Below are 27,750 nucleotides of genomic sequence, written 5' to 3'. Positions count from 1 at the left end.
TCCTAAGTTTAAGCCCCAAGACCCATGAGAAAAAAAAAAGTTATCATTTCATTAAGCATAATAATGTGTCTATTAGTGGACAAGGAAGTTTTGTTTCTGGTTTCAAAAGTCAGCTGGAAGATAGTTTAGAGGCCCAGCAGAAGCTGCTTAATTTACAATGTAATTTGTCAATGGAAGTGTGATTCAAGTAGTAGAATGCCAACTTTGAGTGAAAAAGCTACATGAGAATGCAAGGCCTTAGTTTCAGCTGCAGTTAGTAATGCACACACAGAAAAGGACCAAAGAATGTGATTTCTTCTTTCCAGTGTGGCTTTTGTTTTTGTTTCTAGAACACTTTCAGTTTGTTAGTTTAAAGGGATAAATGAACACAGTCATTTAATTTTTTTTTTTTTTTTGGTCGGTCGTGGGGCTTGAACTCTGGGCCTGGGCACTGTCCCTCAGCTCTTCAGCTCAAGGCGAGCGCTCTACCACTTGAGCTACAGCGCCACTTCCGGTTTTCTGGTGGTTTATTGGAGATAGGAGTCTCACGGTCTTTCCTGCCCGGGCTGGCTTTGAACCGCGATCCTCAGATCTCAGCCTCCTGAGTAGCTAGGATTACAGGCGTGAGCCACCAGCGCCCGGCTCAGTCATTTAATTTTTGAGAATTGTGTGTGTGTGCACGCGTGCGCACTAGTCCTGGGGTTTGAATTCACGATCTGGGCTCTATCCTTGAGCTTTAGTGTTGAAGGCTAGCTCTTTATGACTTTAGCCACAGCTCCATTTCCAGCTTTTTGGTGATTAATTGGACTTTCCTGCCTGCTGGCTTAGAATTGCAATCCTCAGATCTCAGTCTCCTGAGTAGTTAGGGTTACAAAGCACGAACCATTGGTACCTAGCTGAGCCATAGCTATTTGTGGAGTTTGAACTCAGGGCCGGGGTACTGTTCCTCATCTTTAGTGCTCAAGGGTAGTTAGTGCTCTACCACTCGAGTCACCGCACTACTTTGGCTTTTTGGTAGTTAATTGGAGATAAGAGTCTCAGCAGGAGGGACAGCGCCCATGCCCAGAGTTCAGGCCCCATGACCAGACCCCCCCCCCCCCAAAAAAAAAAGAGTCTCAGCAGGCCAGGCACCAGTGGTTCAAGCCTATAATCCTAGCTACTCAGGAGGCTGAGTTCTGAGGATCAACTTTCAAAGCCAGCCCCCCCTCCACCCCACCCCCACCCCTGGGCAGGAGAGACCCTAAGACTCCTATCTCCAATAAACCACTGGGAAACCGGAAGTGGCATTGTAGCTCAAGTGCTAGAGCGCTAGTCTTGAGCTGAAGAGCTGAGGGACAGCACCCAGGCCCAGAGTTCAGGCCCACAGCCAACCAAAAAAAAGAGTCTCATCAGTTGTTCTCCTGCTTGGGCTGGCTTCGAACTGTGAGCTTCAGACTTCAGTCTGAATAGCTAGGATTACAGGTGTGAGCCACTAGCACACGCTTGAGATAGAGCTTTTTTTTGTTATTATAAAAGTGATGTACAGAGGGGTTACCATGTCATGTCAGGTAATGAACATCTTTCTTTTGGAAAAGTCACCCCTTCCTTTGCTCTTTTGCAGTTTTTCCTTCCTGTCTCCCCTCACAAGTTGCATAGCTCATTTTGAAGATAGTAAGACATAGCTTTTTTTTTTTTTTTTTGCCAGTTGTGGGGCCTGAACTCTGGGCCTGGGCACTGTCCCTCAGCTCTTCAGCTCAAGGCTAGTGCTCTACCACTTGAGCCACAGAGCCACTTCCGGCTTTTTCTGCTTATGTGGTACTGAGGGCCTCATGCATGCAAGGCAAGCACTCTACCACTGAGCCACCTTCCCAGCCCAAGACATAGCTTTTTGATGGTTAATTGGAAATCAGAGTCTCACAGACTAGACTTCCTGCCTGGACTGGCTTTGAATTATGAATCTCATATCTCAGCTTGCTGAGTAGCTTAAGATCACAGGTGTGAGCCACTGGTGCCTTGCAATGCACCCAGCTTCTTGAATGATATTCTTAGTAGTTGTATTAGTTTGCTAAAGTTGCTATAACAAAGTACCAGAATATGGAATGAAATATAAAATCATGTAGCAGGTACCTGGGTTAGAATTCCTCACATTAAGAAGGATGGCTAAAAAAAAAAAAAGGATGGCTGATATGAAAAGGCATCTAGCATCTGCAATGAGAGCTCAGGGAAGTACAACCTTCCAGTCTTCTGACCTCATGGTTGGTGGTTTTTTGGACAGCTCTTTCTGTTCCCAGGCTTGTAGAAGTTTCAAGCAATCTTTACCAGCATCTTCCCACATTGTTCTCTCTGTGTCTCCCTTTTTTTTTTCTTTTGAATAAGGAGACAGTCACTTTGAATCAGGGCCCACCCTAATGACCTCATTTCAACTTGATTAAATTCAACCCTATCTCCAAATAAGGTTACATTCTAGTGCTGTGGATTAGAATTTCAATGTGTGACTTTCTGGGAGATAAAATTCAAACTCTACCAAATTTGTGTGTGTGTGTGTACTCTGGGTCTTGGTGCTGTCCTTTAGATTTTTCACTCAAGGCTGATGTTAGATCTACCACTTGAGCCACAGCTCTACTTCTGGCTTTTTGCTGGAGATAGGGGTCTCTCAGATTTGTCTTCCCAGGCTGGCTTTGAACCATGATCTTCAGATCTCAGCCTCCTGAGTATCTAGGATTACAGATGTGTTATGGTGCCTTGCTCATGTGTGGGTTATTTTCAAGATAAAGTCTCAGTAGTCTTGCTTTTATAACCAAGGTAGCTGGAACTGTAATCCTGACACTTGTGCTTCCAAACATTGCTGAAATGACAGGCATACACCAGTATACACAGGTGTTATGCTTCACCCATAGCTGTGATGAATTGTGTACCGCTATGCCCAGCCTACGGTTGAGAATGGAGTTTCTCAACTTTTTTGGCCTAGGTTCACCTCAATGAGGCTCAAACCTGTCAGTACTTGGGCCTTCCAAGTAACTTTTATTTTTTTTTACTTTGTTGGCTCCTGATCAACAAGCCTCTCTTCTCCACTGTTACTTGTGTTGCCTTTTCGTCAATTTGATTTTTCTTTGTTAGCCATTGGAACACAATGGAATTATTATGGTTTCAGTTGTAAACCTAAGATTTATTTATTAATTTTTTTTGTCAGTCTTGGGGCCTGAACTCTGGGCCTGGGTGCTGTCCCTCAGCCCTTCAGCTCAAGGCTAGCGCTCTACCACTTGAGCCACAGCTCTACTTCCGGCTTTTTCTGCATTTGTGGTGCTGAGGAATCAAAGCCAGGGCCTCATGCATTCAAGGCAAGCACTCTATCACTGAGCCACCTTCCTAGCCCCGATTTATTTGTGTTTGTGAATGCAGGACCTGGGTGCTTTCCCTTAACATTTTTGCCCAAGGTTAATGTTCTACCACTGGAGCCATAACTCCACTTCTGTCTTTTTGATGGTTAATTGGAGATGAGAGTCTCATGGACTTAGCTGCCCAGGCTAGCTTTAAATTGTGATCCTCAGACCTCAGCCTCCTTACAAGGTAGGATTGACAGGCGTGCTAGAAACATGATCTTTCAGTTAGGTTCAAGGTAAAGGGATTATGCAGATAACAGCAAGGATCTGGCTTGGATGCCTAGTCAGAACCTCATAGGGTGCCAGTACCCAAAGGGTCTCACTTCTAGAACCCAGTATTCATTTGGGCTTAGTGTGTAACTGCAGGGGGGGCCACCTGGAAACTGAATCATGCCAACCAAGTCCAAAGACATCAGAATGCTTTCCATTTCTTCCTTCTATATAGCCATCCTTCTATACTTCTGTCTCTCCACAGCTGATAGCTGTTTGTCTTCTGCAAAATGAACAGCAGTGAACAAGATAAAGTCATTATTTTGTGAAATGCCTTTATTATTTTTGTCACCATAGGTTTTAGTATATATGTGATAAGCTGCAATTTTTCAAAATCAACTCAAAACGATCCCATACCCCCGAAGTATGAAACTACTAGAAGAAATCACTTGATAGCTCACGACTCCCCTAATCCTAGCAACTCAGGAGGGTGATATTTGTGGATCTGCGTTTGAAGCCAGACAGGAAAATCTGTAAGACTCTTACCTCTGATTAACCAGCAAAATTCAGAAATTAGAGCTCTAGTTCAAGTGGTAGAGCATCAGCCTTGAGCAAAAAAGCTAAAGATGGTGCCCAAGCCCTGAGTTCAAATCCTAATACTGGCATACACACACACCCACACGCACACATGCTAAAAATTTTTAAATTTTGCCAAGGCAAAACAAGTGACAGATATACAATAAATAAATAGATACATAAAAAAGGAAAGACAAACTAAAATGGAAGTGATTAGCAGAGTGATTCTTTGGAGTTTAAAAAAGGTGTGTACACACCCACAACACCCGGGCAGGGACACCGGGTGGGGGCTCGGGGACATCCGAGCTGCGCCCCCTCGGGCTCCCCCCTCCCGCCACCCCCCCCCCCCCCATCGTAACCGTCGCAACGACCGAAGGGCCGCGCGGCCGGGGCTGCGGGCGGGGCTGGCGCGGCCCCGCCGGCCAGTCACCTAAGTCAGCGGGCCCAACCGCCTTCTCAGCAGGGCTTGACCGCGGCGGGCCGAGCTCTCGTGCTCCCCGGTGTTCGAGCTCGGAGAAGACGCGGTGGGGAGCGCCCCGGGAGCGGGCCGCTGGGCTCGGTGCCCCCGGACGGTGAGGGCCGTCGGCGAGCGGGGGGCGCCGAGGCCCGCGGGGTCACGGCTAATAAAGCGCCTCGAGCCCGCACTGGCTGCGTTGTTTTCTAGGGTGCCCAGACGAGGAAGGGCTCGTCAGCGTGGAAACACAAACGCCCGCCACCGGGCAACCGCGGGGGTCGCCACGCCCCCAAAGGCTGGACTCGGAAAACAGCCGCGGACCCCTCCTAGCGCGACTTGGAAAGCGGGGACCGACGCATGCGCGCGCCGCCGGCCGCCCGCCCGGGGGCGCCCCAGAGCGCCGACCTTCTTCCCGACAGCCCGCGAGGGGGAGAGGGCGGGGTAACGGAATTCTCGCGAGATGTGGGGAGCCCCGGCGGAAGCAGCGAGCACGTGACCGTCCTAAGCGGCCTTCGACTTCCCCCTCCCCCTCCGCGGGAACCCGGCCCCCTCACCCCTCGCCCACCCCGAGCCGCGGTAATGGGCCGCGGGGGTTCCGGAATTTCCTTGGATCCGTTCACGGGTACCAGGCAGCGGGCGCCGGCGGAGTCCTGTGTTTTTTGGTGGCGAAAGCAAGGGATGGTCGCGATGGGGGGGGGACCACCTTCACCTACGAGGGAGGCGGGGCGGAGAGGAGCGGGGGGCCGCGAGGGGAGGGGGAGGAAGTCACGTGGGGGCGCGGCGCGCGCGGTGCGGGAGCCGTGGCCCCGCCCCGTCCCCTCCTCACGGGGCGGGGGGCCGGGGGGAGGGGCGTCAAGATGGCGGCGGGGAGGTAGGCAGAGCCGGACGCCGCTGCCGCTGCCGCCGCCGCCGCCGCCGCCGCCGCCGCCGCTGCTGCCGCCGTCGCCGCCGCCGCCGCCGCCGCCGCCGCCTCGGTGGCCGCCTCCGCTCCGGTCGCTTCTGGCTTCTCAAGCCCTCGCCGCCCGGGAGGAGCGATCCTGGCGTCGTGTCCCGCGGGGAAAGTAAGTCCTCCCTTAGCCCTTTTCTCCTTTCACACTCGCCCTCCCGGACAGCCTTCCACTCCCACCCTCCTCGGGTCCGAGCGGGGCGGGCCCGGGGGGCGCAGCCGCCTCACCTCGCAGGTCTTGGGGCCTGGCTCCCGGCCGGGCCGCCCCCCGCAGCCCCGGGGTCCCGCCGGCGGCTCCGCCGCTCTCGCGTCCGCCGCCCGGCAGCGCCGGCCCTGCGGTCGCCGCGCGTGGGGCTCGCTCCCCGCTTCGGGGAGCCCCGCTGTCCGGAACCGGAGGCGCCCCGGGAGCGGGGGAGCGGGGAGGCTGGGTCCGCGCACGCCGGCACCCCCGGGGCGCCCCCTTTTGCTTCCTTCTCCCCCCACGACCCGGGGCCGTGAGGTCCGGAACCGGCCGGAAAGTGAGGCGGGGATCCCTGTCGAGCGCTGCTGCGGGACCACTGCTGCGGGCTGGGGCGAGGGAGGCGGCGGGCCGCGGCAGGGCCGCCCCTCGCGCGTCCGCAGCGCTCGCCGGCGGGGTTCCCCGGACCCGGCTCCCGGGCGGGTGGAGAAGGTGCGTGGGGCACGTGGGAACTCCACGCCTCGCCGGGCGGCCGCTTAGTCTCGCCGCGAGCCGGCGAGCTCGCCTCCCCAGCCCTCGGTGGCTGTGCGTCCTGGGGAATGGCGGTTGGGCGTTTGCTTATTACTTTCCAAGTGTCGGAGCCCGAGCACCCGAGCTGCCCCGGCAGCGTCGGCCGGCGGGGTCCCCGGAGTGGTCGGGGGTGGGTTTAACCGCCGGAGAGATTCGGATGTTGCCGAACCCGGGGATTGTTTCTTTCCTGACCCCGGCAGCCAGCTCCTCCCCTTTCCACCCGGGCTTTGTGCTCGTGTGTAGTTAATGTTTGCGGACCACTAACTTGATCCTCTCCCGGAGAAGCTCTTTTTATGTGTGTGCCCCGTGTACTGAGGGAGGCTTTTGTTTTTTGGAGGCGCTGGTTGAGAAACGTGGGAAAGAACAGGCAAGAAAATGGGGAGTCAAAGCAACGTTTTTATCCATTGAATTGCGCAGCCAATTGTAACCGCACCCGGAAGTTTGTGCTGAACACGTGTTGAGGGAAGGTTAAAAACTGGTCCCCTTTGACCTTTAAAAGTTGATTGTTAATACTTTATGCGAAGTTAAACTTTTCAGATTCTCCTGACAACCAGCAGTAGAGGTGGGATAGGACGTCTGAAAAGTTGAATGGTTGTGTGTGTGTGTGTGTGGGGGGGTGTCCAGCAAACGTCATCCCCAATGCTATACCTAGGTTAGCACTCGCAGACAATTCTACCACTTAGGTGCAGGAGGAGTCTGTTTACCCTGTGCTTTCTAGCTATCAGAATTGATTTTCATAAGCACTGGGGAAAGCCATCATCATTGCACAGGAGATTTATACAGAATTTCTGGGATAAGATGCAGAATTTAGTCCTGGCAGTCCAGTGGGACATTAATTTTGAAAGGAAGGAAACATGTTTTTCTATTTTAAAGTCGTTTCCAGGTAGGAATGCTGTAATCCCAGTTATACTCTGTCTTCCCACACCCCCAAAAAAGTTGGACAGTTTTCCTGACTGTAGGATGCATCTGTACATTCCTTTGACTTTTGCTTACTTCTCTGTTTAACTTTATTCTGTGCAACTCACTTTAGTGTTCCAAAGGAAAGCCTGAATAATGGCTTACTTGAATGCTGTTACATGTTAAGGCTTTTCTTTTTCCGGACAGGGCTTTGCTATATATGTAGTACATGGTGGCTTTGCAGTGGAAATCCTCTGAAGTGTTGGGACTACAGGTGTGCTTCCCTTTTCCATGCTTTTAAATAGTGATCAGGAAGTGGCTCTGTGGTTCAAATGGTAGATCTTTAGCCTTGAGCTGAAGAGCTGAGGGACAGCGTTAAAGGCCCAGAGTTCAAGCCCTATGACTGAAAAAAAAAAGTTATCCGCTTCCAGGGTTGCAGGCATGGGTCAGTTGGTAGAGCACCTGCAGGTCCCTGAGTTCAAATCCCAGTACTACCAGGGAGTGGTGGAGTGGACAGGAGAGGATTGGCTTTTAAAACCTTAGATATATTTTGATCATTTCTGGTCTTTGATATGTGTCTCCTGTTAATGAGAAGAGCTCTCAGGTCTGTTCTCACCAGGAATAGTACCTGACTTTCCATGGGTGGCCAGGTGGCCTGCCTGTTTGCCTGTATAAAAGTAGTTTCTTTCTTTTTTTTTTTTTTTGGTTGTGGGGCTTGAATTCTGGGCCTGGGTGCTGTCCCTTAGCTCTTCAGCTCAAGGCCAGCGCTCTACCACTTGAGCTACAGCGCTACTTCCAGTTTTCTGGTGGTTTATTGGAGATAGGAGTCTCACAGTTTCTCCTGCCTGGGCTGGCTTTGAACTGCGATCCTCAGATCTCAGCCTCCTGAGTAGCTAGGATTACAGGCGTGAGCCACCGGTGCCTGGTTTAAAAGTAGTTTCTGAGAACTGCTTTTACTTTTCTGTAGAAGATAACAAAACCCCTTAGATTAACTTGGTTATTTATTTTTAGGGAGGCAATAAAGAGGTTAATAATTTTTAAGTATTTTTGTTACATTACAATAAGAAATATGCTTAGTATTATTACCTAGTACATAAAGCAAATTTCACAAAATGTTTGCATTCTGTATATGCTTTGCAATAATTTCCTGTTCTGTATTGAAATTTTATGAAATGCTAGTCACGATACCTTACATTGATTTGACAAGCCCCTAGTATGTTGTGATTGGCAGGTGAAAGTACCTGTACACTCCTCAGTTAGTATCTGTGAGAGATTGGCCCTAGGACCTAGGAAGAGAGCAAAATTCACAGGTACTCAAGTCTCTTAAAATGTGGTCTTATTTACATGTAATTTACGTATATATACCTTTAGTCTTTGAGGGCTGGGAAGGTGGCTCAGTGGTAGAGTGCTTGCCTTGCATGCCTGAGGCCCTGGGTTTGATTCCTCAGCACCACATAAGCAAAAAGAAAAAAGCCGGAAGTGGCACTGTGGCTCAAGCGGTAGAGTGCTAGCCTTGAGCTGAAGAGCTGAGGGACAGCACCCAAGCCCAGAGTTCAGGCCCCACAACCGGACCCAAAAATAAAAAAAACAAAACAAAACAAAAAACCTTTAGTCTTTGGATTGTCTCTGGACCTGCTTACATATACACTGTAAAGGCTAAGTACTAGTTGTACTGTGTTTAGGAAATTACAAAAAGGTTTAATATAGAGACTTTTTTAAATCTTTGGTTTGATGCTTGAATATGGATATGGGTGGTCAACTGTATGGGGCTGAGAGTTTATATAAGGTCTTGGAAGGATATATTATTGGAAAAGTTTTTGGGGCTGGGAAGGTGGCTTAGTGGTAGATTACTTGCTTTGCATGGATAAGGTCCTGGGTTTGATTCCTCAGCACCACATAAGCAAAAAAAAAAACCCGAAAGTGGTGCTGTGGCTCAAATGGTAGAGCACTAGCCTTGAGCTGAAGAGCTGAGAGACAGGGCTCAGGCCCAGAGTTCAGGCCCCACGACTGACAAAAAAAAAAGTTTGTAAATTTGCTCTGAAATTTTGTAGTTGTTGCCTTGTTATTCTATTTCTCTATGTTAAGCTGTAGTTTCTCATTGGTGTCAAAAGGGATACTCATGGGTTATCTTGAAGATTAAAAGAAAAATCCAATCATAAAGTATCAAAATAATCTGAAGCTTAGAGTCTTTGGCTTATTCCTATACTCCTAGCTACTCAGGAGACTTGAGAACTGAGGATTTTGGTTTGAAATCAGTCTGTGCAGAAACATCTGTGAGAATGAGACCCTTTTTATCCAGTCAAGCAAAAAAAGCTAGAAGTAGGGCTGAGAACATGGCTTAGTGGTAGAGTGCTTGCATGAAGCCCTGGGTTCAAATTATCAGTATCACATAAACAGAAAAAGCCAGAAGTGGCACTGTGGTTCAAGTGGTAGAATGCTAGCCTTGAGCACAGAGAGGCTCAGAGACAATGCCTAGACCCTGAGTTCAAGCCCCAGGACTAGTAAAAAACAAAAACAAAAACAAAACAAAAACCAGCTAGAAGTAGTGATATGGTTCAAGTGGTATAAAGTACCAGCCTTGAGCATAAAAGCCAGGCAAGAGCATGAGGCCCTGAGTTCAAGCCCCACTACCTGCACAAAAGAAAACCAACAAAATAAGCCAGGCGCCAGTGGCTCATGCCTATAATCCTGGCTACTCAGAAGGTTGAAATCTGAGGATCCGAGGTTCAGAGCCATCCTGGCCAGGAAAGTCAGTGAGACTCCTATCTCCAATAAACCATTCAGAAAACCAAAAGTTGTGCTGTGATTCAGGTGGTAGAGTGGTAGCCTTGAGCTGAAGAGCTCGGGACAGCGCCCAGGCCCAGCGTTCAAGCCTCACGACCCATAAGGAAAAAAAAAAAAAAAGGAAACCAACAAAGGCATTTGAATTAGAGAGCGTAGTGAATAAGAGTTGTATAAACCCAAGGCAGACATACATAACCAGGTCTGTGAGACCTTTATTCACAAATACAGGCTGGGCCTGGGGGTTGATGGCTTACCTGTAATCCTAGCTGCTGAGGAGGCTGAGATCTGGAGGATCGAAGTTTGAAGCAGCCTGGGCAGAAATATCCTCAAGGTTCCTCAGAACTTCAGTTAGACAGATGGGGCTGGGAAGGTGGCTCAGTGGTCGAGCTCTTGCCTTGCATGCATGAGGCTCTGGGTTCGATTCCTCAGCACCACATAAGAAAAAAAAAGCCGGAAGTGGCGCTGTGGCTCAAGTGGTAGAGTGCTAGCCTTGAGCTGAGGGACAGCGCCCAGGTCCAGAGTTCAGGTCCCACGACCGGACTCCCCCCCCAAAAAAAAAAGAACTTCAGTTAGAAAAAAAACAGGGATGAGAAGCATGGCTCAACTGGTAGGACATCATGTGTGAGAAAGTAAAATGAAAATTGACTATGCGGTCCTGAGTTCAAAATCTCAAGCTGGTATGATACATTCCTGTAATGGTCCAAGGCCAGTCCAGACAAACACTTGAGATTTTATCTGAATAACAAAACAGAAAAACTAAAAACAAAAGGTTTTGAGTGCTGGGCGCCGGTGGCTCACGCCTGTGTCCTAGCTTCTCAGGAGGCTGAGATCTGAGGATCGCGGTTCAAAGCCAGCTTGGTCAGGAAAAGCTGTGAAACTCTTATCTCCAATAAACCACTAGAAAACAGGAAGTGGTGCTGTGGCTCAAGTGGTAGAGCATTAGTCTTGAGCTGAAGAGTTGAGGGACAGGGCCCAGGCCCAGAGTTCAAGCCCCATGACCAAACCAAAAAAAAAAAAAAAAAAGGTTTTGAGTGTGTGGCTCAAGTGGTAGAGCTTTCAAGGCCCTGAGTTCAAACTCCAGTGCTTTTAAAAAAAAAGTGTCTCAGGACTGGGAATGTGGCTTAGTAGTTAAGTGCTTGTCTAGAGTGAATAAAGCCCTGGGTTCCATTCCTCAGTATCACATACACAGAAAAAGTCCTGAGTAGTATTGTGGCTCAGGTGTTAGAATGCTAGCCTTGAGCAAAAAGAAACTCAGAGACAGTTCCCCGGCCCTGAGTTCAAGCCCCAGCACTGGCAAAAAAAAAAAAAAAAGTATTACTTTCTCCCTCTCTTTCTTCTTTCCTCTTATTACTTTTTTTTTTTTTTTGGTCAGTCGTGGGGTCTGAACTCTGGGCCTGGGCGCTGTCCCTCAGCTCTTCACCTCAAGGCTAGCGTTCTACCACTTGAGCCACAGCGCCACTTCCGGCTTTTTTCTTTTTGCTTATGTGGTGCGCTGAGGAATTGAACCCAGGGCCTCAGGCATGCAAGGCAAGCGTCTACCACTGAGCCACCTTCCCAGCCCCTCTTACTACTTTTGTAAAGCAGTTTTGAAACTGTGTGTTTGATGGTACTGGGGTTATACTTGTTTTTCTTTGGTGAAGTACTGGGGCTTAAACTCAAGTTCTCAAGATCTCCTGCTTTCTCCTGTTCAGTTCACTTAATTCCTTAAGAATTGGCTCTACTGTTTATTACTTTGCTGGTTAGAGATAAAAGTCTCATACTTGTCTGCCCAAGCTGGCTTCAAATCGTGATTCTAAAGTCTCAGCCTCCTGAATAGCTAGGATTTTAGACATGAAACAGTGTCTTTCTTCCTGTTCTCCTGCGTGCCTCCACCATGGGCCCCTATTTTTTGATTCCTGCCATAGCTGGAATGGCAGATAGATGCCACCACACCCAGCTTCTTCTCTTGATCTGGGACTCTGATCCTTCCCATCTCAGCCTTCCACATAGACAGTGCTACCAGGCCCAGATACTGGTTAAGAAGGGATTTGACAAGTTTTTTTTTTTTGTTTGTTTTTTGCCTGGGTTGGCCTCAAGCTATGCTCTTCATTTCAGCCTCCCAGGTAGGCATGAGTCACTGATGTTCAGCCAGATTTATTTACTTATTCTTTTTTTTTTGGGGGGGGGGTCCGGTCGTGGGGCCTGAACTCTGGGCCTGGGCGCTGTCCCTCAGCTCTTCAGCTCAAGGCTAGCACTCTACCACTTGAGCCACAGTGCCACTTCCCGCTTTTTTCTTATGTGGTGCTGAGGAATCGAACCCAGGGCCTCGAGCATGCAAGGCAAGTGCTCTACCACTGAGCCACCTTCCCAGCCTATTTATTTATTCTTATTTACTTTTTTGTGTTCCAGTCCTGGGGCTTGAACTCAGGTCTTATATACTGTACCTGAGTTTTTTTGCTCAAGGTTAGCTCTCTACCACTTGAGCCACAGCTCCAAGATCGTTGGTGGCTCATTGGAGATATGTCTTATGGACATTCCTTTGAACTATGATTCTTTTTTTTTTTTTTTAAATTCTGTCATGGGGCTTGAACTCTGGGTCTGGGCACTGTCCCTCAGCTCTTCAGCTCAAGGCTAATGCTCTACCACTTGAGCCACAGCGCCACTTACTACTTTTTTGTTTATGTGGTACTAGGGCTTCATGCGTGCTACCACTAAGCCACCTTCCCAGCCTGTAAAGAAACATTTTAAGGGGGAGGAGGGGGGGGAACAAAGGAGGAGGCAACAATGCTTGATAAGAAATGTACTAATTACCTTGCCCATGTAATTTTAACCCCTCTGTATGGTATTTTCACAAAAAAATTAAAAAAAAACATTTTAAAAGCTTTCATTTGGGCTAGAAATGTGTCTCAGCAGTGGAGTGTTTGCCTCGCATGCATGAGGCCCTGGGTTCAATTCCTCAGCACAATAAACAGAAAAGGCTAGAAGTGGCACTGTCACTTGAGTGGTAGAGCGCTAGCCTTGAGCTGAAGAGCTGAGGGACAGCACCCAGGCCCAGAATTCAGGCTCCAGGAACACACACACACACGCACACGCACGCACGCACGCACGCACGCACCCACCGCATTTCATGAATTAGCTTTTCTTTTTTCTTTTCCTTTTCTTTTCAATTTCTTTTCTTTTTTTGTTGGTCTTGGGGCTTGAACTCTGGGCCTGGGCGCTGTCCCTCAGCTCTTCAGCTCAAGGCGAGTGCTCTACCACTTGAGCTACAGCGCCACTATCAGGGTTTTCTGGTGGTTAATTGGAGATAAGGGTCTCTTAGCGGCTGGGAAGATGGCTCAGGTAGAGTGCTTGCCTTGCATTCATGAGGCCCTGGGTTTGATTCCTCAGCACCACATACCAGAAAAAGCCGGAAGTGTTGCCGTGGCTAAAGTGGTAGAGTGCTATCCTTGAACTGAAAAGCTGAGGGACAGCGCCCAGGCCCAGAGTTAGGCCCCACAACTGACAAGAAAAAACAACAACCAAAAATCCGCAATGTATACAAGGAGCCCAACATTATGTTACATTTTGGAACATGTTAAAATGTTCTTCCCTGGACCACTTTTCCTTTCTCTGAAAAAATCTTGGAGCAATCTTTCTGCCCTCAGAACCACTGGATATCTGGATATTCTTTCTGGATCTTGTAGTTTCCACTTTAAATTCATTCAGGTTTTTGTTAGAATGTCTAAATGATATGCAAAGTTAGGTGACAGAAATTATAATAGAGAGTTTCAGTGTTTAAATGTCTTACCTTTGATTGAAACAGTACTTACATATCAGAAGTCATGGTGTACCCTGTGTGACACTTTTTGGGGACCACCAAGAAGCACTTTTTTTGGGGGGGGAGTTGGTCATGGGGCTTGAACTCTGGGCTTGAGCGCTGTACCTGCATGCTCTATAGCTCAAGGAGAGTGCTCTACTGCTTGAGCCACAATGCCACTTCCGGTTTTCTAGTGGTCTATTGGAGATAAGAGTCCCAGGGACTTTCCTGCCTGGGGTGGCTTTGAACCGAGATCCTCAAATCTCAGCCTCCTGAGTAGTGAAGACAAAAAGCACTTTTTTTGTCACTCTGGGGCTTGAACTCTGAGCCTGGGCGCTGTCCCTTAGCTCTTCAGCTCAAGGCTAGTGCTGAACCACTTGAACCACAGCGCCTCTTCTGGTTTTCTGGTGGTTTTTTTGAGATGAGAGTCTCACGGACTTTCCTTTCTTCTGGGCTGTATTTGAATCTCAATCCTCAGATCTCAGCCTCCTAAGTAGCTAGGATTACAGGTGTGAGTCGCTGGCATCTGGCAAGTAGCACGTTTGATTTTAATTATTCAGGCTGAAAATAAATGCATTCGTGGTAGTATATAAGATGCAATTATGTCGGGCACCGGTGGCTCACACCTATAATCCTAGCTACTCAGGAGGCTGAGATTGAGGATCACGGTTCAAAGCCAGCCCAGGCAGTAAAGTCCATGAGACTTTTATCTCCATTAAAGCACTAGAAAACCAGAAGTGGCTCTGTGGCTCAAGTGGTAGAGCGCTCGCCTTGAGGTGAAGAGCTGAGGGACAGCGCCCAAGCCCTGAGTTCAAGTCCCACCACCTACAAAAAAAAAAAGATGCAATTATATTTTGGAGAAAAATAACTACAGATTTCTCATAAGGATACTTGTATATATAAGTTGTTTCAAAGAAGTCAATGAGAAAAGTTAAAATTGAGAGAACCCTTGTTTTCTCTCCCTAGAAAAATGGGTGAAAATCCATATGGGTGGTAGAATGTGTTCTGAGATTATAGTTGGAATATCTCAACCTAAAATATGCTTGCATGTTATCTGTTTAACTTGTAATTTTTATTTTTCTCTTAGCTTAATTCTGATCATCCATCAGCTCATTGTGTTTTTTCCTAGAATGCTTTATATTCTCCCTTATATTCTGAGGGTTTTTCTTAATTTTCTTTTTTTGGTGCCGGTCCTTGGGCTTGCACTCAGGCTTTTTTTTTCTTTTGGTAGGTCTTGGGGCTTGAACTCTGGGCTTGGGCGCTATCCCTGTGCTCTTCAGCTCAAAGCAAGCGCTCTACCACTTGAGCCACAACACCACTTCCGGTTTTCTAGTGGTTAATTAGAGATGAGTCTCACAGACTTTCCTGCCCAGGCTGGCTTTGAACCTCAATCCTCAGATCTCAGCCTCCTGAGTAGCTAGGATTACAGGCGTGCACCACTGGCACCCAGCTTATGAGCTTTTGTGCTTAAAGGCTAGCAGCCCCACTTCTGGCTTATTTGGTAGTTTACTTGTCTGTCCTGCTTTGAACTGCAGTTCTTAGATCGTTAGCCTCCAGAGTAGCTAGGAATACAGGCATGAACCACCAGCATTCAGCCTGAAATTTTTATTTTTGTGTCTGGTTGTGGGTCCTGAACTCTGGGCCTGGGTGCTGTCCCTCAGCTCTTCAGCTCAAGGCTAGTGCCCTACCACTTGAGCCACAGCGCCACTTCCAGCTTTTTTCTTTTTGTTTATGTGGTGCTGAGGAACTGAACCCAGGGCCTCATGCATGCAAGGCAAGCGCTCTACCACTGAGCCCCCTTCCCAGCCCTTTTTGTTGTTGTTGTTGGTTGTGGGCTCGAACTCGGCCTGGGCGCTGTCCCTCAGCTCTTCAGCTCAAGGCTAGTTCTCTTACACTTGAGCCACAGTGCGACTTCTGGTTTTCTGATGGTTTATTGGAGATAAGAGTCTCATGGACTTTGCTGCCCAGGCTGGCTTTGAACTACAGTCCTCAGATCTCAGCCTCCTTAGTAGCTAGGATTACAGGTGTGAGCCACTGACACCTGACTACATTGCATTCTTTTTGGGGGGGGCCGGGGTGTCCAGTTGTGGGGCCTGAACTCTGGGCCTGGGCGCTGTACCTCAGCTCTTCAGCTCAAGGCTAGCACTCCACCACTTGAGCCACAGCGCCACTTCTGGCTTTTTTTTTCTTTTTGCTTATGTGGTGCTGAGGAATCGAACCCAGGGCCTCATGCATGCAAGGCAAGCGCTCTACCACTGAGCCACCTTCCCAGCCCCCTAGATTGCATTCTTGACTGCATTCTCCCCTTCTCTTCTTCATTGGCCTAAGTTTTTTGGTTCTCCCTCGTTCTATTCCTTCCCCGCCTCACCCCAAGTCCTAGGGCTTGAACATGAGGCCTGGGCACTGTCCCTGAGCTTCTTTTGATCAAGCATAACGCTCTACCACTTCAGCCACAGCTCCACTTCAGGCCTTTCTTGTTTATATGGTACTGAGGAATTAAACCCAGGGCTTTATGCATCCTTGGTAAGCACTTTACCATTAAGTTATATTCCTAACCTAACTTATGGCTTAAGTTTTGTTTTGTTTTGTCGGTTGTGGAGCTTGAACTCTGGCCTGGGCGCTGCCCCTGCACTCTTAAGCTCTAGACTAGCCACAGCACCACTTCTCGTTTTTCTAGTGGTTTATTGGAGATAAGAGTCTCCTGGAGTTTCCTGCCCGGGCTGGGCTGGCTTTGAACCTGATACACAGATCTGAGCCTCCTGAGTAGCTAGGATTATAGGCTTTAGCCACTGCTGCCCTGTAACTTTAAGTTTTTATATCTAAACTAAATCTGATGGATGCTTCTTCCCAGTATCTTTTTTTTTTTTTTTTTGTCGTGGAGCCTGAACTCTGGGGCCTGGGTGCTGTCCCTCAGCTCTTCATCTCAAGGCTAGCGTTTTACCACTTAAGCCTCAGCACCACTTCTGGCTTTTTCTGCTTATGTGGTGCTGGGGAGCCGAGACCAGGGCTTCATGCATGCAAGGAAAGCACTCTACCATTGAGCTAACTTCCCAGCCCCTCCAAATATCTTGAAGTCCATTTCTCTGTTCTTTTTATCTCTGCAGGGTTTTTTTTTATGGTCCCTTGATCTCACAGGATTAAGTAAACCCTATAGAATGGTAGATGAGGCTGTGGTAGATACAGCCTTATCTTCAACCAGAGCCTCTTTATTATTTTTGTTGTTGTTAATTATTACATAATTGTACAAAGAGGTTGCAAATCCATACATGAGGTTACAAATACAGTGTTTTTAATCAATGTTTACCCCTTCCATTATTCCCATTCTCTCCCTCCCATCCCTACCCTTAAATTGAGCCTATTATGAGCTTCCATTACCCATTTTGATAGCTCCAACCACAGTCCTTAATGACTTGAATATGAATGCACTGTCCACAAGATTCTTGCCTACTTGTGATTTCTTCCTTTGGACTCAAGCTCTGTTGTCGTAGTTGCCAGCTCTCTACATAGGCATTGCTGTTCACTTTTTCTTCTGTGATCCTGTAGTGTTTGGTTGACTTACCTTCTTCACTATCCTTTCCGTTTTACTGTGGGCTTTCTAAGACGCAAGATTCTTTTTCTTTAGTCTTTTTTCACTATATAAATAGTGAATGAATAAGTCTAGTAGAAAATGTTGGATTGGGGGCTGGGAAGGTGGCTCAGTGGTAGAGCGCTTGCCTTGCATGCATGAGGCAAAAAAGAAAAAAGCCGGAAGAGGCGCTGTGGCTCAAGTGGTAGAGCGCTAGCCTTGAGCTGAAGAGCTGAGGGACAGCGCCCAGGCCCAGAGTTCAGGCCCCACGACCGGACCCAAAAGAAAAAAAGAAAATGTTGGATTGTTTCTATATAAATGTGAGTTAATGGTTATTTTCACCTCGAGTTTTCATCTTCACACTTACTACTTTGTTCTTCAGATGGTGGAGCCAGGGCAAGATCTACTACTTGCCGCTTTGAGTGAGAGTGGGATCAGTCCGAATGACCTCTTTGATATCGATGGTGGAGATGCAGGGATTGCCACTCCAACTCCTACTACGCCAGTGCAGCAGGTAAGAACTTTCTGAAGCCTCTACTAAACAGGAGGGACTTTTTTTAAACTTGTAATTTCCACTTATGGAAATGCATACTATTAAATCTTAATTTGAAATATACATATAAAATTCTACTTTTAAGTTGATTATTTTTCCTCTTTCAAAGTGTAGAAGTAATTATAGTAAGAATCATATAATTGTCTGCTTTGTTATTATCATATATGTAAATATAAGAGATGGACTCCATAGAGTTTTGTAGGTTATGAATTGCCTTACAGCTGTCTTTGTACTTTAGATGGACATATTTCTGTGAGTGTGCTTGCACGCATGCACAGGGATTTGAACTCAAGGTCCTGTGCCCTTACTCAACTTTTTTTTCCGCTCACTGCCGGCACTCTACTACTTAAGCCTAGTTGGCAGTCTTCAACCTTCTACCATCAGATATCGGCCTCTTGAGCAGCTAGGATTACAGGTGGGAGCCACCAGCACCAGTATTAGTGTAGTTTTGGAGAAATTTTATGCTTGCAAAGATTGTTGAGTTCCATTTGGCGTAGGGATTTTACATTCAATTTTGAATGTAATGCTTGACCTTTTTTCCCTTTTTGGCCTTGTTCATGCTAGGCAGGGACCCTCCCACTGGAGCTGTACCCGTCTTATTTTTTTGTCTGCTTTTTAAATAAGTGCAATACTTGCTATTCTTGTTCTTGAAACAGAATTCACTGCTGTCTTCCTCTATTTCTCTGTTGTTTTCTTCCCAGTCGGTGCCATTTAGTCCATTAGAGCTAGGTTTGGAGACAGAAGCAGCAGTTCCTGTTAAACAAGAGCCAGAGGCTGTACCTACTCCCGCACTGTTAAATGTGAGGGTAAGAGTTACTCAGATTTGCAATTACTTCTGAAAAAACCTAGGCTGATAGCAAAGAATGTAATCTTTTAAAATATGAAAATTTTGTCTTATTTTTGTTTTTTGGTACTTTTTCAGTATCATACCCCGTCTCCTACTTTGTAAAGCCTTTTTCTTTCATTCTTTTGGACCATAGGTGGATCACAAGGTAATTGGAACAAAATAAAATAATGTTGATCTTAGTACAAGTCATAAACTTGACACAAAATTCTTGAAATAAAGATGAAATGGACATTATCCTGCTATTTTCATTTTTGCCTTTTTGTTGTACGTTGGTATGTACAATTTTTATGTGATTGTAATTTTACTTTAAAGGTAGAATTCCTCTTACCTTTCCAAAAATGAGCAATTATTAACTAAAGACTAGTAGAATAAAAGTTTTAGAAACACTGGATATGTTTTGATAATTTGTACTATTATTAAGGATTTATGTTTTAAAGTACTAAGTAGGGCTGGGAAGGTAGCTCAGTGGTAGAGCACTTACCTTGCATGCATGAGGCCCTGGGTTCGATTCCTCAGCACCACGTAAGCAGAAAAAAAAAAAAGCTGGAAGTAGCGCTGTGGCTCAAGTGGTAAAGTGCTAGCCTTGAGCTGAAGAGCTGAGGGACAGCGCCCAGGCCCAGAGTTCAGGCCCCACGACCAGACCAAAAATAAATAAATAAATAAATAAAAAATAAGGTACTAAGTATAGCCGAGTGCTGGTAGCTCATGCCTGTAATCCTAGCTACTCAGGAGGTTGAGATATGAGGATCCTGGTCCAGAGCCAGCCTGGGTAGGAAAGTCTGTTAGACCCTTATCTCCAAGGAACCACCAGAAAACAGAACTGGCACTGTGGCTCAAGTAGTAGAGTGCCAGCATTGAGTGAAAAAGCTAAGGAACAGTGCCCAGGCCCTGAGTTCAAGCCCCATGACCAAAGGGGAAAAAACTACTAAGTAGAAATACAAATTTTTAACTAAAGGAGTAGTATAGAAATATGTAGTTTGAGGAGAAAAGAAAAAAGTAGATTCAAATTTATAAAACTATCTCACTTGTACTAACAGTCACAGACATGGTATCTTCAAATAGGCATCTTTTTTCATTTTCTCTTGTTTGTTCCCCTGCCATCTCACCCTTTAATTGAAAATTGCTTTATGAGCCTGGCACTAGTGGCTCATGCCTGTTAATCCTAGCTCTGCAGGAGGCTGAGATGTGAAGATCATGCTTTGAAGCCAGCCCAGGCAAGAAAGACTCTTACCTTGAATAAAACTGCCAAGAAACCAGATGGAGCTGTGACTCAAGTAGTGGAGCAACACACACACACACACACACGCACACGCACACGCACACCTACCTTTGTCTATTTTTCCTGTCTTTTTATTTTTTTGTCGGTCGTGGGGCCTCAACTCTGGGGCTTGGGCGCTGTCCCTCAGCTCTTCAGCTGTGGACTACCACTCTACCACTTGTGCCCCACTTCCAGCTTTTTCTGCTTATATGGTGCTGAGGAATTGAACCGAGGACCTCATGCATGCAAGGCAAGAAGCACTCTACCACTGAGCTACCTTCCCTGCCCCCTCTCTGTGTTTTTTGTTTAAGTGCTGAACGTTAGTGTAGCCTGTATAGTGGCAAATGGCACAGTGAACAGGAATCTTACAATGTTTGAAACTGGGAATTGGACTTAGGGGAGCCTGGATCTCCAGTTGGATGATTGACATACTTAGGGTTATCTACTTAGGGGTGGTTCTTTCTGTAACTAGTTTTCTTATTTTGATAACTGTAAATCACAGTTAGTGTTCCTTTATGCTTGATGATTATATAAAATGTCACCATGCTTACTGTATCTTTTTTTCCAAGAGATAGGTTCTAACTTGGTAATTTAAAACTAATTGGAAATGAAGTGACAATACGCAAGAATAAAGCCAATTAAAACAATTTTTTTTAATGCCAGTATTGAGGCTTGAGCTCAGGACCTTGTGTTCTTACTCAACTTTTTCACTGATATGTGGCGATCTACTACTTGACCTCAGTTTCCAGTTTTATCATTTTGCTGGTTAATTAAAAGAAGAGTCGTGTGTATGCGCGTGTGTGTGCGCCTGTGCTGGGACTTGAAATCAGGGCCTGGGCACTGTCCCTGAGCTGCTTTTGCTCAAGGCTAGCACTCTACCACTTGAGCCACATCACCACTTCAAAATGTGATCTTCAAGTCTCAATGTCCTCGATATATAGGTTTATAGGCATGAGCCATTGGCTTAGTTTTAGATTATTAAATGGCCTACCAAGTTTATTAGGTATACACTAGAGAAGAAGGCATTTTTCAATGTTTCATTTTCTTTTCTAGCAGCAGCCTCCATCTACTACGACATTTGTGCTGAATCAGATAAATCAACTTCCAGCCTTAGGATCTACAATTGTAATGACTAAAACACCACCTGTAACAACCAATAGGCAAACCATCACTTTAACAAAGTTTATCCAGACTACCGCAAACACACGCCCTTCAATCTCAGCACCAGTAGTCCGAAATGCCATGACTTCTGCACCTTCAAAAGACCAGGTTCAACTGAAGGACCTACTAAAAAATAATAGTCTTAATGAACTTATGAAATTGAAACCACCTGCCAATATTGCTCAGCCAGTTGCAACAGCAGCTAGTAAGTATTTTTCAGTGTCAACTTTTTTTCTGTGGTAAGTTATATCAAGGTGATATTTTGTTTAGCATTTATTTCTGGCCTTTTTGGTGATTAATTGGGGATAAGAGTCTTAAAGCCTTTGCTACCAGTGCTGGCATCAAACCTCAAACCTCAGATTTGAACAACCTGAGTAGCTAGGATTACAAGTGTGAGCCCCCAGAGCCCCCTTTTTTTTTCTTTAAATGAGCTGAATGAAATGTCTTAAGTAATGTTGGCCTTTGGCATTTGTAAATTATTAAATAGTTCTGATTATGGTATCCTGCTCATTGGTAAGTTTTAAGTTCCCAGGCATACACATTTGTTTTCTAAATATAATTTCTGTGTGTATGCATGCATGCATGTGCAGGTCCTGGGTCCTTGAACTCAGGGACTGGGCGCTGTTCTTGAGCCTCTTTGTGCTCAAGGCTAGCGTTCTATCACTTGAGCCACAGTGCTACTCCCAACTTTTTTGAGTAAGTTATTGGAGATAAGAGTCTCAGGGCCTGGGCTCTGCTCTGTCCCAGTGCTCTACCACTTGAACCAAGTGCCACTTCTGTTTTTCTGGTGGTTAATTGGAGATAAGAGTCTCACAGACTTACCTGCCTCTCATCCTCCTGAGTAGGGTTATAGGCATGAGCCACTGGCACCCCACCCAGCCAGCTATGTGTTTTTAAAGAATGAATAGTGGGGTGCAGTGGCTCACACATTAATCCTAGTTACTCAGGATGCTGACATCTGATGATCACGGTTCAAAGCCAGCCTGGGTAGGAAAGTCGGTGAGACTCTTATTCCAATTAGCCACCAGAAAACCGGAAGTGGCACTGTGTCTCAGGTGGTAGAGCACTCACCTTGAGCTGAAAGAGCTCAGGGAAAGATCCTAAATCTAGGGTTCAAGCCCCACAACTGACAAAAAAAAAAGAAAAGGACAGCTTTTCTGGGAATGTGGCTTAGTGGTAGAGAGCTTGCCTAGCATGCATGAAACCATGGGTTCAATTCCTCAATACCAACACAAACAGAAAAGGCTGGAAGTGGTGCTGTGGCTCAAGTGGTAGAGTGTTACCCTTGAGCAAAATAAGCTCAGGGACAGTACCCATGCCTGGCAAAAAAAAAACACCCAAAACAAAACCACATAGCTTTGAATGTTTTCATACTTATATGTAGCATTGAAAAAATTATATCCTTCGGTTTTTGAAATGGGTAAATTAATGAATTTTCTTTCTTTCTTTCTTTTTTTTTTTTTTTTTGGTCGGTTGTGGGGCCTGCACTGTGGGTGTGGGTGCTATCTCTAAGCTCTTCAGCTCAAGGCTAGCACTCTGCCATTTGAGCCACAGTGCCACTTCTGATTTTTTTCTGCTTATGTGGTGCTGAGTAATCGAACTCAGGGGCCTCATGCATGCAAAGCAAGCACTCTACCACTGAGCCACCTTCCCAGCCCCAAATTAATGAACCTTTAAACTGCAGGAAAAATCTTGAGATTTTTGTTGTAAAATGTAAACTGATTTCTCCCCTTAGCTGATGTAAGCAATGGTGCAGTAAAGAAAGAGTCTTCTAATAAAGAAGTAGCAAGAATATGGATAAATGACATGAAAATGAGGAGTTTTTCCCCAACCATGGTGAGTTTTCAACAGGGTATTTTTTGTTCATGTAATATAGAACATTTGACTAAAAGTGCTTCAGAACAACCTTCAGAAAACATTTTTTTTTTACATCTTAGAATAGAGGGTAGGAAATTAACTGAGGGAGGCAGATGATGAAAAGAGAAATGGTGGAAGAACACACAATATGCATACTTGAAGACCTTCCTAGGAAACTTGAGGTGAGCTGAAAAAGATGAGGAAAAGGATGGGGAGGGGTGACTGAAGGTGCATTTACACACAAATCATCAAGTCAGACTGAAACCCGTTTGTGCAACTATTTGAAGAAAACCACATTTTAGCAAGGATTTGTTTAATATAGCAATGTTAAAGAGGACAAAATGGATTAGAGAAACCTTCATAAGACTGAGTGGAGGGGTGTCATGAACCAATGTGAAACTTAAAATGTCACATGATGCACTGAATGGAGTGACTAAGAATGTGTATACTTGATGGGAAGCGGTGTAGTATTACTTGTAGTACTTACATGTTCTTGTTACAAATGTTACCTCAGCAGGAAAAGAAGACAATGTAAAGTTAACTGAAAAATTTTGGTAACTATTGTTTAGAATTGAACCTGTAGTATATCTACTATGGGCTCTCAGATATAAAATACTTAATTATGTAATCAATTTTTTTTTTTTTTTTTTTTGGTAGTGGGGCTTGAACTCTGGGCCTAGGTGCTGTCCCAGAGCTCTTCAGCTCAAAGGGAGTGCTTTATCTCTTGAGCCACAGGGCCACTTCCGTTTTTTCTGGTGGTTTATTGGAAACAGTAGTCTCACAGACTTTCCTGCCTGGGCCTTTGAACCATGATCCTCAGATCTCAGCCTCCTGAGTAGCTAGGATGATAGGCACAAGCCACCAGCGCCCAGCTAATCAGTTTTTTCCTTAAGTTTTCTTTAAGTTTTGAAACTGCTATATGGCTTATGTCAATTCTATACATTTATTTAATTACTTTGAATAGCTATATATAATTGATTTTTATAAGAAGTATACTATATGAGTCCTCTTTCAATAAATATCAAATGTGATAGCTATCTGTATTAAATAACAGTGTAAGATACATAAATAAAACTGTTTAAAGCCAGGCTGGGCAGGACTTTTTTTTTTTTTTTTTGAGATTGGTCATGGGGCTTGAACTCTGGGCTTGGGTGTGGTCCCTGAGTGCTTCAGCTCAAGGCAAGTACTCTACCGCTTGAGCCACAGCGCCACTTCCGGTTTTCTAGTGGAAAGATAAGAGTTTCATGGACTTTCCTTGCTTGGACTTTTCTTGCCTGGGCTGGCTTTGAACTGTGATCCTCAGATCTCAGCCTCCCGAGTAGCTAGGATTACAGTCATGAGCCACCAGCGCCCCGGCCCTCCATGAAACTCTTATCTCCAATAAACCACCAGAAAACCGGAAGTGGTGCTGTGGCTCAAATGGTAGAGGGCTCGCCTTGAGCGCAGGGACAGCACCCAAGCACAGAGTTCAAGCCCCATAACTGACAATAACAACAGCAACAACAAACCAAACTAGTATTATATAGCACAGGTTGCTTAGGTTGAGTTTGGAGGAAGGTGAAGCTTCTTCCAAGAATGCCCCAATATGGAGGCGTGTGGCTGGGGTTTTTTTTTTTTTTTTTTGGGTCCGGTCATGGGGCCTGAACTCTGGGCCTGGGCGCTGTCCCTCAGCTCTTCAGCTCAAGGCTAGCGCTCTACCACTTGAGCCACAGCACCACTTCCGGCTTTTTTCTTTTTGCTTATGTGGTGCTGAGGAATGGAACCCAGGGCCTCAGGCATGCAAGCCAAGCACTCTACCACTGAGCCACCTTCCCAGCCCCTTGGCTGGGGTTTTTTATATGGGGAGAATTGCAGGCATTTTTTGGAAGACAATTTGTAATTCACAGTGAAGAGGTGATGACTGTGCTTAGATGATGGTGTACATCAGGAAGAAGTCTCAGGGTAGGCCTTGGGGATTGTGGAGGACACTGAATTGACCTTTCTGGACTTTGGCTTGCTGTAGTCCCTGTGAGGAGCCACTAGAAGTAGAGTTAGAAGAGCCATCCATGATTCAAGTTGGATGAGTTCAAAACCAGGTGGGTGGAGGTTCCATACTAATGGAAGAGAGGGTTAAGAGGGGACTATAGCCAGGCGCCTGTAATCCTAACTACTCAGGAGGCTGAGATCTGAGGATTGTGGTTCAAAGCCAGTCCGGACATGAAAGTCTGTGAGACTCTTATATCCAATAAACCTCTAGAAAACTGGAAGTGGCGCTGTGGCTCAAGTGGTAGAGTGCTTGCCTTGAGCTAAAGAGCTCAGGGACAGCCCCCAAGCTCAGAGTTCAATCCCCATGACTGACCAAAAAAAAAAAAAGGGACTACAGTAGCATAGTTGTTAGAGGAAATTTGAAAGTAGTGAGGAGGAAAAAGGAAAAGAGGCAAATGAGAAACGATTCACACAAGCAATTCCAAAGGATTGCAGGCAGGCCTGAGATTTTTTTTTTTTTTTTGTCGGTCGTGGTGCTTGAACTCTGGGCCTGGGCACTGTCCCTCAGCTCATCAGCTCAAGGCGAGCACTCTACCACTTGAGCTACAGCGCCACTTCCGGTTTTCTGGTGATTTATTGGAGATAGGAGTCTCACGGTCTCTCCTGCCTGGGCTGGCTTTGAACCGCGATCCTCAGATCTCAGCCTCCTGAGTAGCTAGGATTACAGGCGTGAGCCACCAGCGCCCCGGCGTAGGCCAGAGATTTTGAACAGACGTAGAGATAAGTGATGGAACATCTGGTTTATTTAGTGGTCATGTATTGGTAATATTTGGATGTGTGTGTGTGTGTGTCTGTGTCTGTGTGTCTGTATGTGTGTGTGTGTTTTGTTGGTTGTGGGACTTGAACTCTGGGCCTGGGCTCTGTCCCTGAGCTCTTCAGCTCAAGGCGAAAGGCGAGTCTATGGCTTGAACCACAGTGCCACTTCCGGTTTTCTAGTGTTTTTTCTTTGGACTTCCTGCCTGGGCTGGCTTTGAACCACAATCCTCAGATCTCAGCCTCTTGAGTAACTAGGATTACAGGCGTGAGCCACCGGTTCCTGGCTAGCAGTTCTTCCTTGAACCTAGGTTTGGAGAATAAATTCTGAGGCCATGTTATTGTTGTGTCTATGGAGACACCGAAAACCTAGAGTTTCTAAGCTTTAGATGAAATTTGAAGAAAAGACAGGTAGAGGTGTATTAAAAAGGAACTAGAAATAGAGCTGTGGCTTAAAGGGTAAGAGCACTAGACTAGCATCCAACTTCAAGCCCCACTACCAACAACAAAAATAAAAAAAGGGGGCTGGGAAGGTGGCTCAGTGGTAGAGCGCTTGCCTTGCATGCCTGAGGCCCTGGGTTCGATTCCTCAGCACCACATAAGCAAAAAGAAAAAAGCCGGAAGTGGCACTGTGGCTCAAGTGGTAGAGCACTAGCCTAGAGCTGAAGAGCTGAAGACCGGCCCCCCCCCAAAAAAAAAAGTTCTAAAAATAAAAAAAGGGCTGGAAATAAGACTTAGTGGTAGAGTGCTTGCCTATCATGCATGAAGCCCTGGATTCCATTTCTCAGTACCATATACAGAGATAAAGCTGGAAGTGGTGCTATGGCTCAAGTGGTAGAGTGCCAGCCTTGAGCACTGAGAGGCTTAGGGACAGTGACCATGCTCTGAGTTCAATCCCCAGCAATAAAAGAAATGAAATATAAAAAGAAAGTGGGAGACTTAGATTTTACCAGGCTGAGCTTTGGCCTCCTCACCTGTTATCCTCATGCTCCTTGCTGTGTCTGGTTTTAGAAGAAGACTGAGGTCTAAATGGACATCAGGAAGGCAGTATTGAGAGGGAAAGTAGTTAGGCATGGTGGGGGCTGAAAGGAATGGAGCCCTGCCTGACTTGTTTGTGAGTAAGGGACAGGTAGGTCTCTGTTGTTGGCATTTACCATTAGAGAAGCAGGAGCCACATCAAGTGGATTGGAAAGTTATGCAAATAGTGCCTCAGGTTCCTAAGATTGAAGATTGTGAGCATTCCTCTGTGTTGGCCAGGCCCTCGTCCCTGAACTTGAGGTTGATTGTACTTTCTGTATTACAGAAGGTTCCTGTTGTTAAAGAAGAAGATGAGCCAGAGGAAGAAGATGAAGAAGAAATGGGTCATGCAGAAACCTATGCAGAGTACATGCCAATAAAATGTATGCCTTTGAAAAATCTGTCAAAACAAAAGACTTACAGATTCCTCTGGGCTAGGACTCTTATCCCTTAGCTTTTAATTTAGCTCAGGGCTGGCCCTCTAACATTAGAGTCACAACTCTTTCAGAAATTTATAATCTTGTTTTAGATTGAAGACCATTGAAGACCAAGACTAAAGCTTAGATTTCATTATGTCACGTTCATTTTGATCATATAAGTAAAAGCCAAAGCAAATTGTAGAGCTGTTCTATCTTAACTTTATATGGTTTGCTTTGTTCATCTAAAATCATAAAAACATCAGAATTTAAACAAATAACTACTTGAATTTATTACCACCAGTTCTGCTTCTTTTGTAATTGTAGTATTGGTTTCTGTGAAAAGACACTAATAATATAATTAAAATTGCGTTAGAAATCTCTGCCTGTCAATAGACTCCAAAATGGTATATTTTCCTAGATCTCAAGTTTACATATGAGATTGCATCAAACTAGACAAATAGTAACTTGTATGAAAGCTCCAGTATGTTTTCTCTGTCATAGTGAAAGTGTTATATTTTAGAAGACTGGAAATGTTAATAGAAAGAGTAAAATGGACATTTAAAATTT

The 27,750-nt window shown here is 45.9% G+C and overlaps 1 protein-coding gene across 4 annotated transcripts in view; it reads left to right on the top strand.

Annotated features, from left to right (window-relative positions):
• Positions 1 to 5,548: 5,548 nt before the first annotated feature.
• The window catches only part of Sbno1 (strawberry notch homolog 1), a 61,161-nt gene continuing 38,959 nt past the window's right edge, over positions 5,549 to 27,750 (top strand). Inside the window, exons 1-6 of one of the 4 annotated variants that reach the window (XM_070024840.1) lie at positions 5,549 to 5,639; positions 17,676 to 17,807; positions 18,548 to 18,652; positions 21,008 to 21,317; positions 22,848 to 22,948; positions 27,051 to 27,147. In XM_070024840.1, the coding sequence (XP_069880941.1) occupies positions 17,676 to 17,807; positions 18,548 to 18,652; positions 21,008 to 21,317; positions 22,848 to 22,948; positions 27,051 to 27,147 (745 nt within the window). In that variant the 5' untranslated portion in view covers positions 5,549 to 5,639. Of the gene's footprint in view, positions 5,640 to 17,675; positions 17,808 to 18,547; positions 18,653 to 21,004; positions 21,318 to 22,847; positions 22,949 to 27,050; positions 27,148 to 27,750 lie in introns of all 4 variants that reach the window. The other 3 variants (XM_070024839.1, XM_070024842.1, XM_070024841.1) reach the window with 3 other exon arrangements.

Source organism: Dipodomys merriami, unplaced genomic scaffold, assembly GCF_024711535.1.
Source record: "Dipodomys merriami isolate MVZ:Mamm:240054 unplaced genomic scaffold, mDipMer1.0.p SCAF_163, whole genome shotgun sequence".
Taxonomy (NCBI): Eukaryota; Metazoa; Chordata; class Mammalia; order Rodentia; family Heteromyidae; genus Dipodomys; species Dipodomys merriami.
This window is presented reverse-complemented; position numbering and strand designations above follow the sequence as displayed.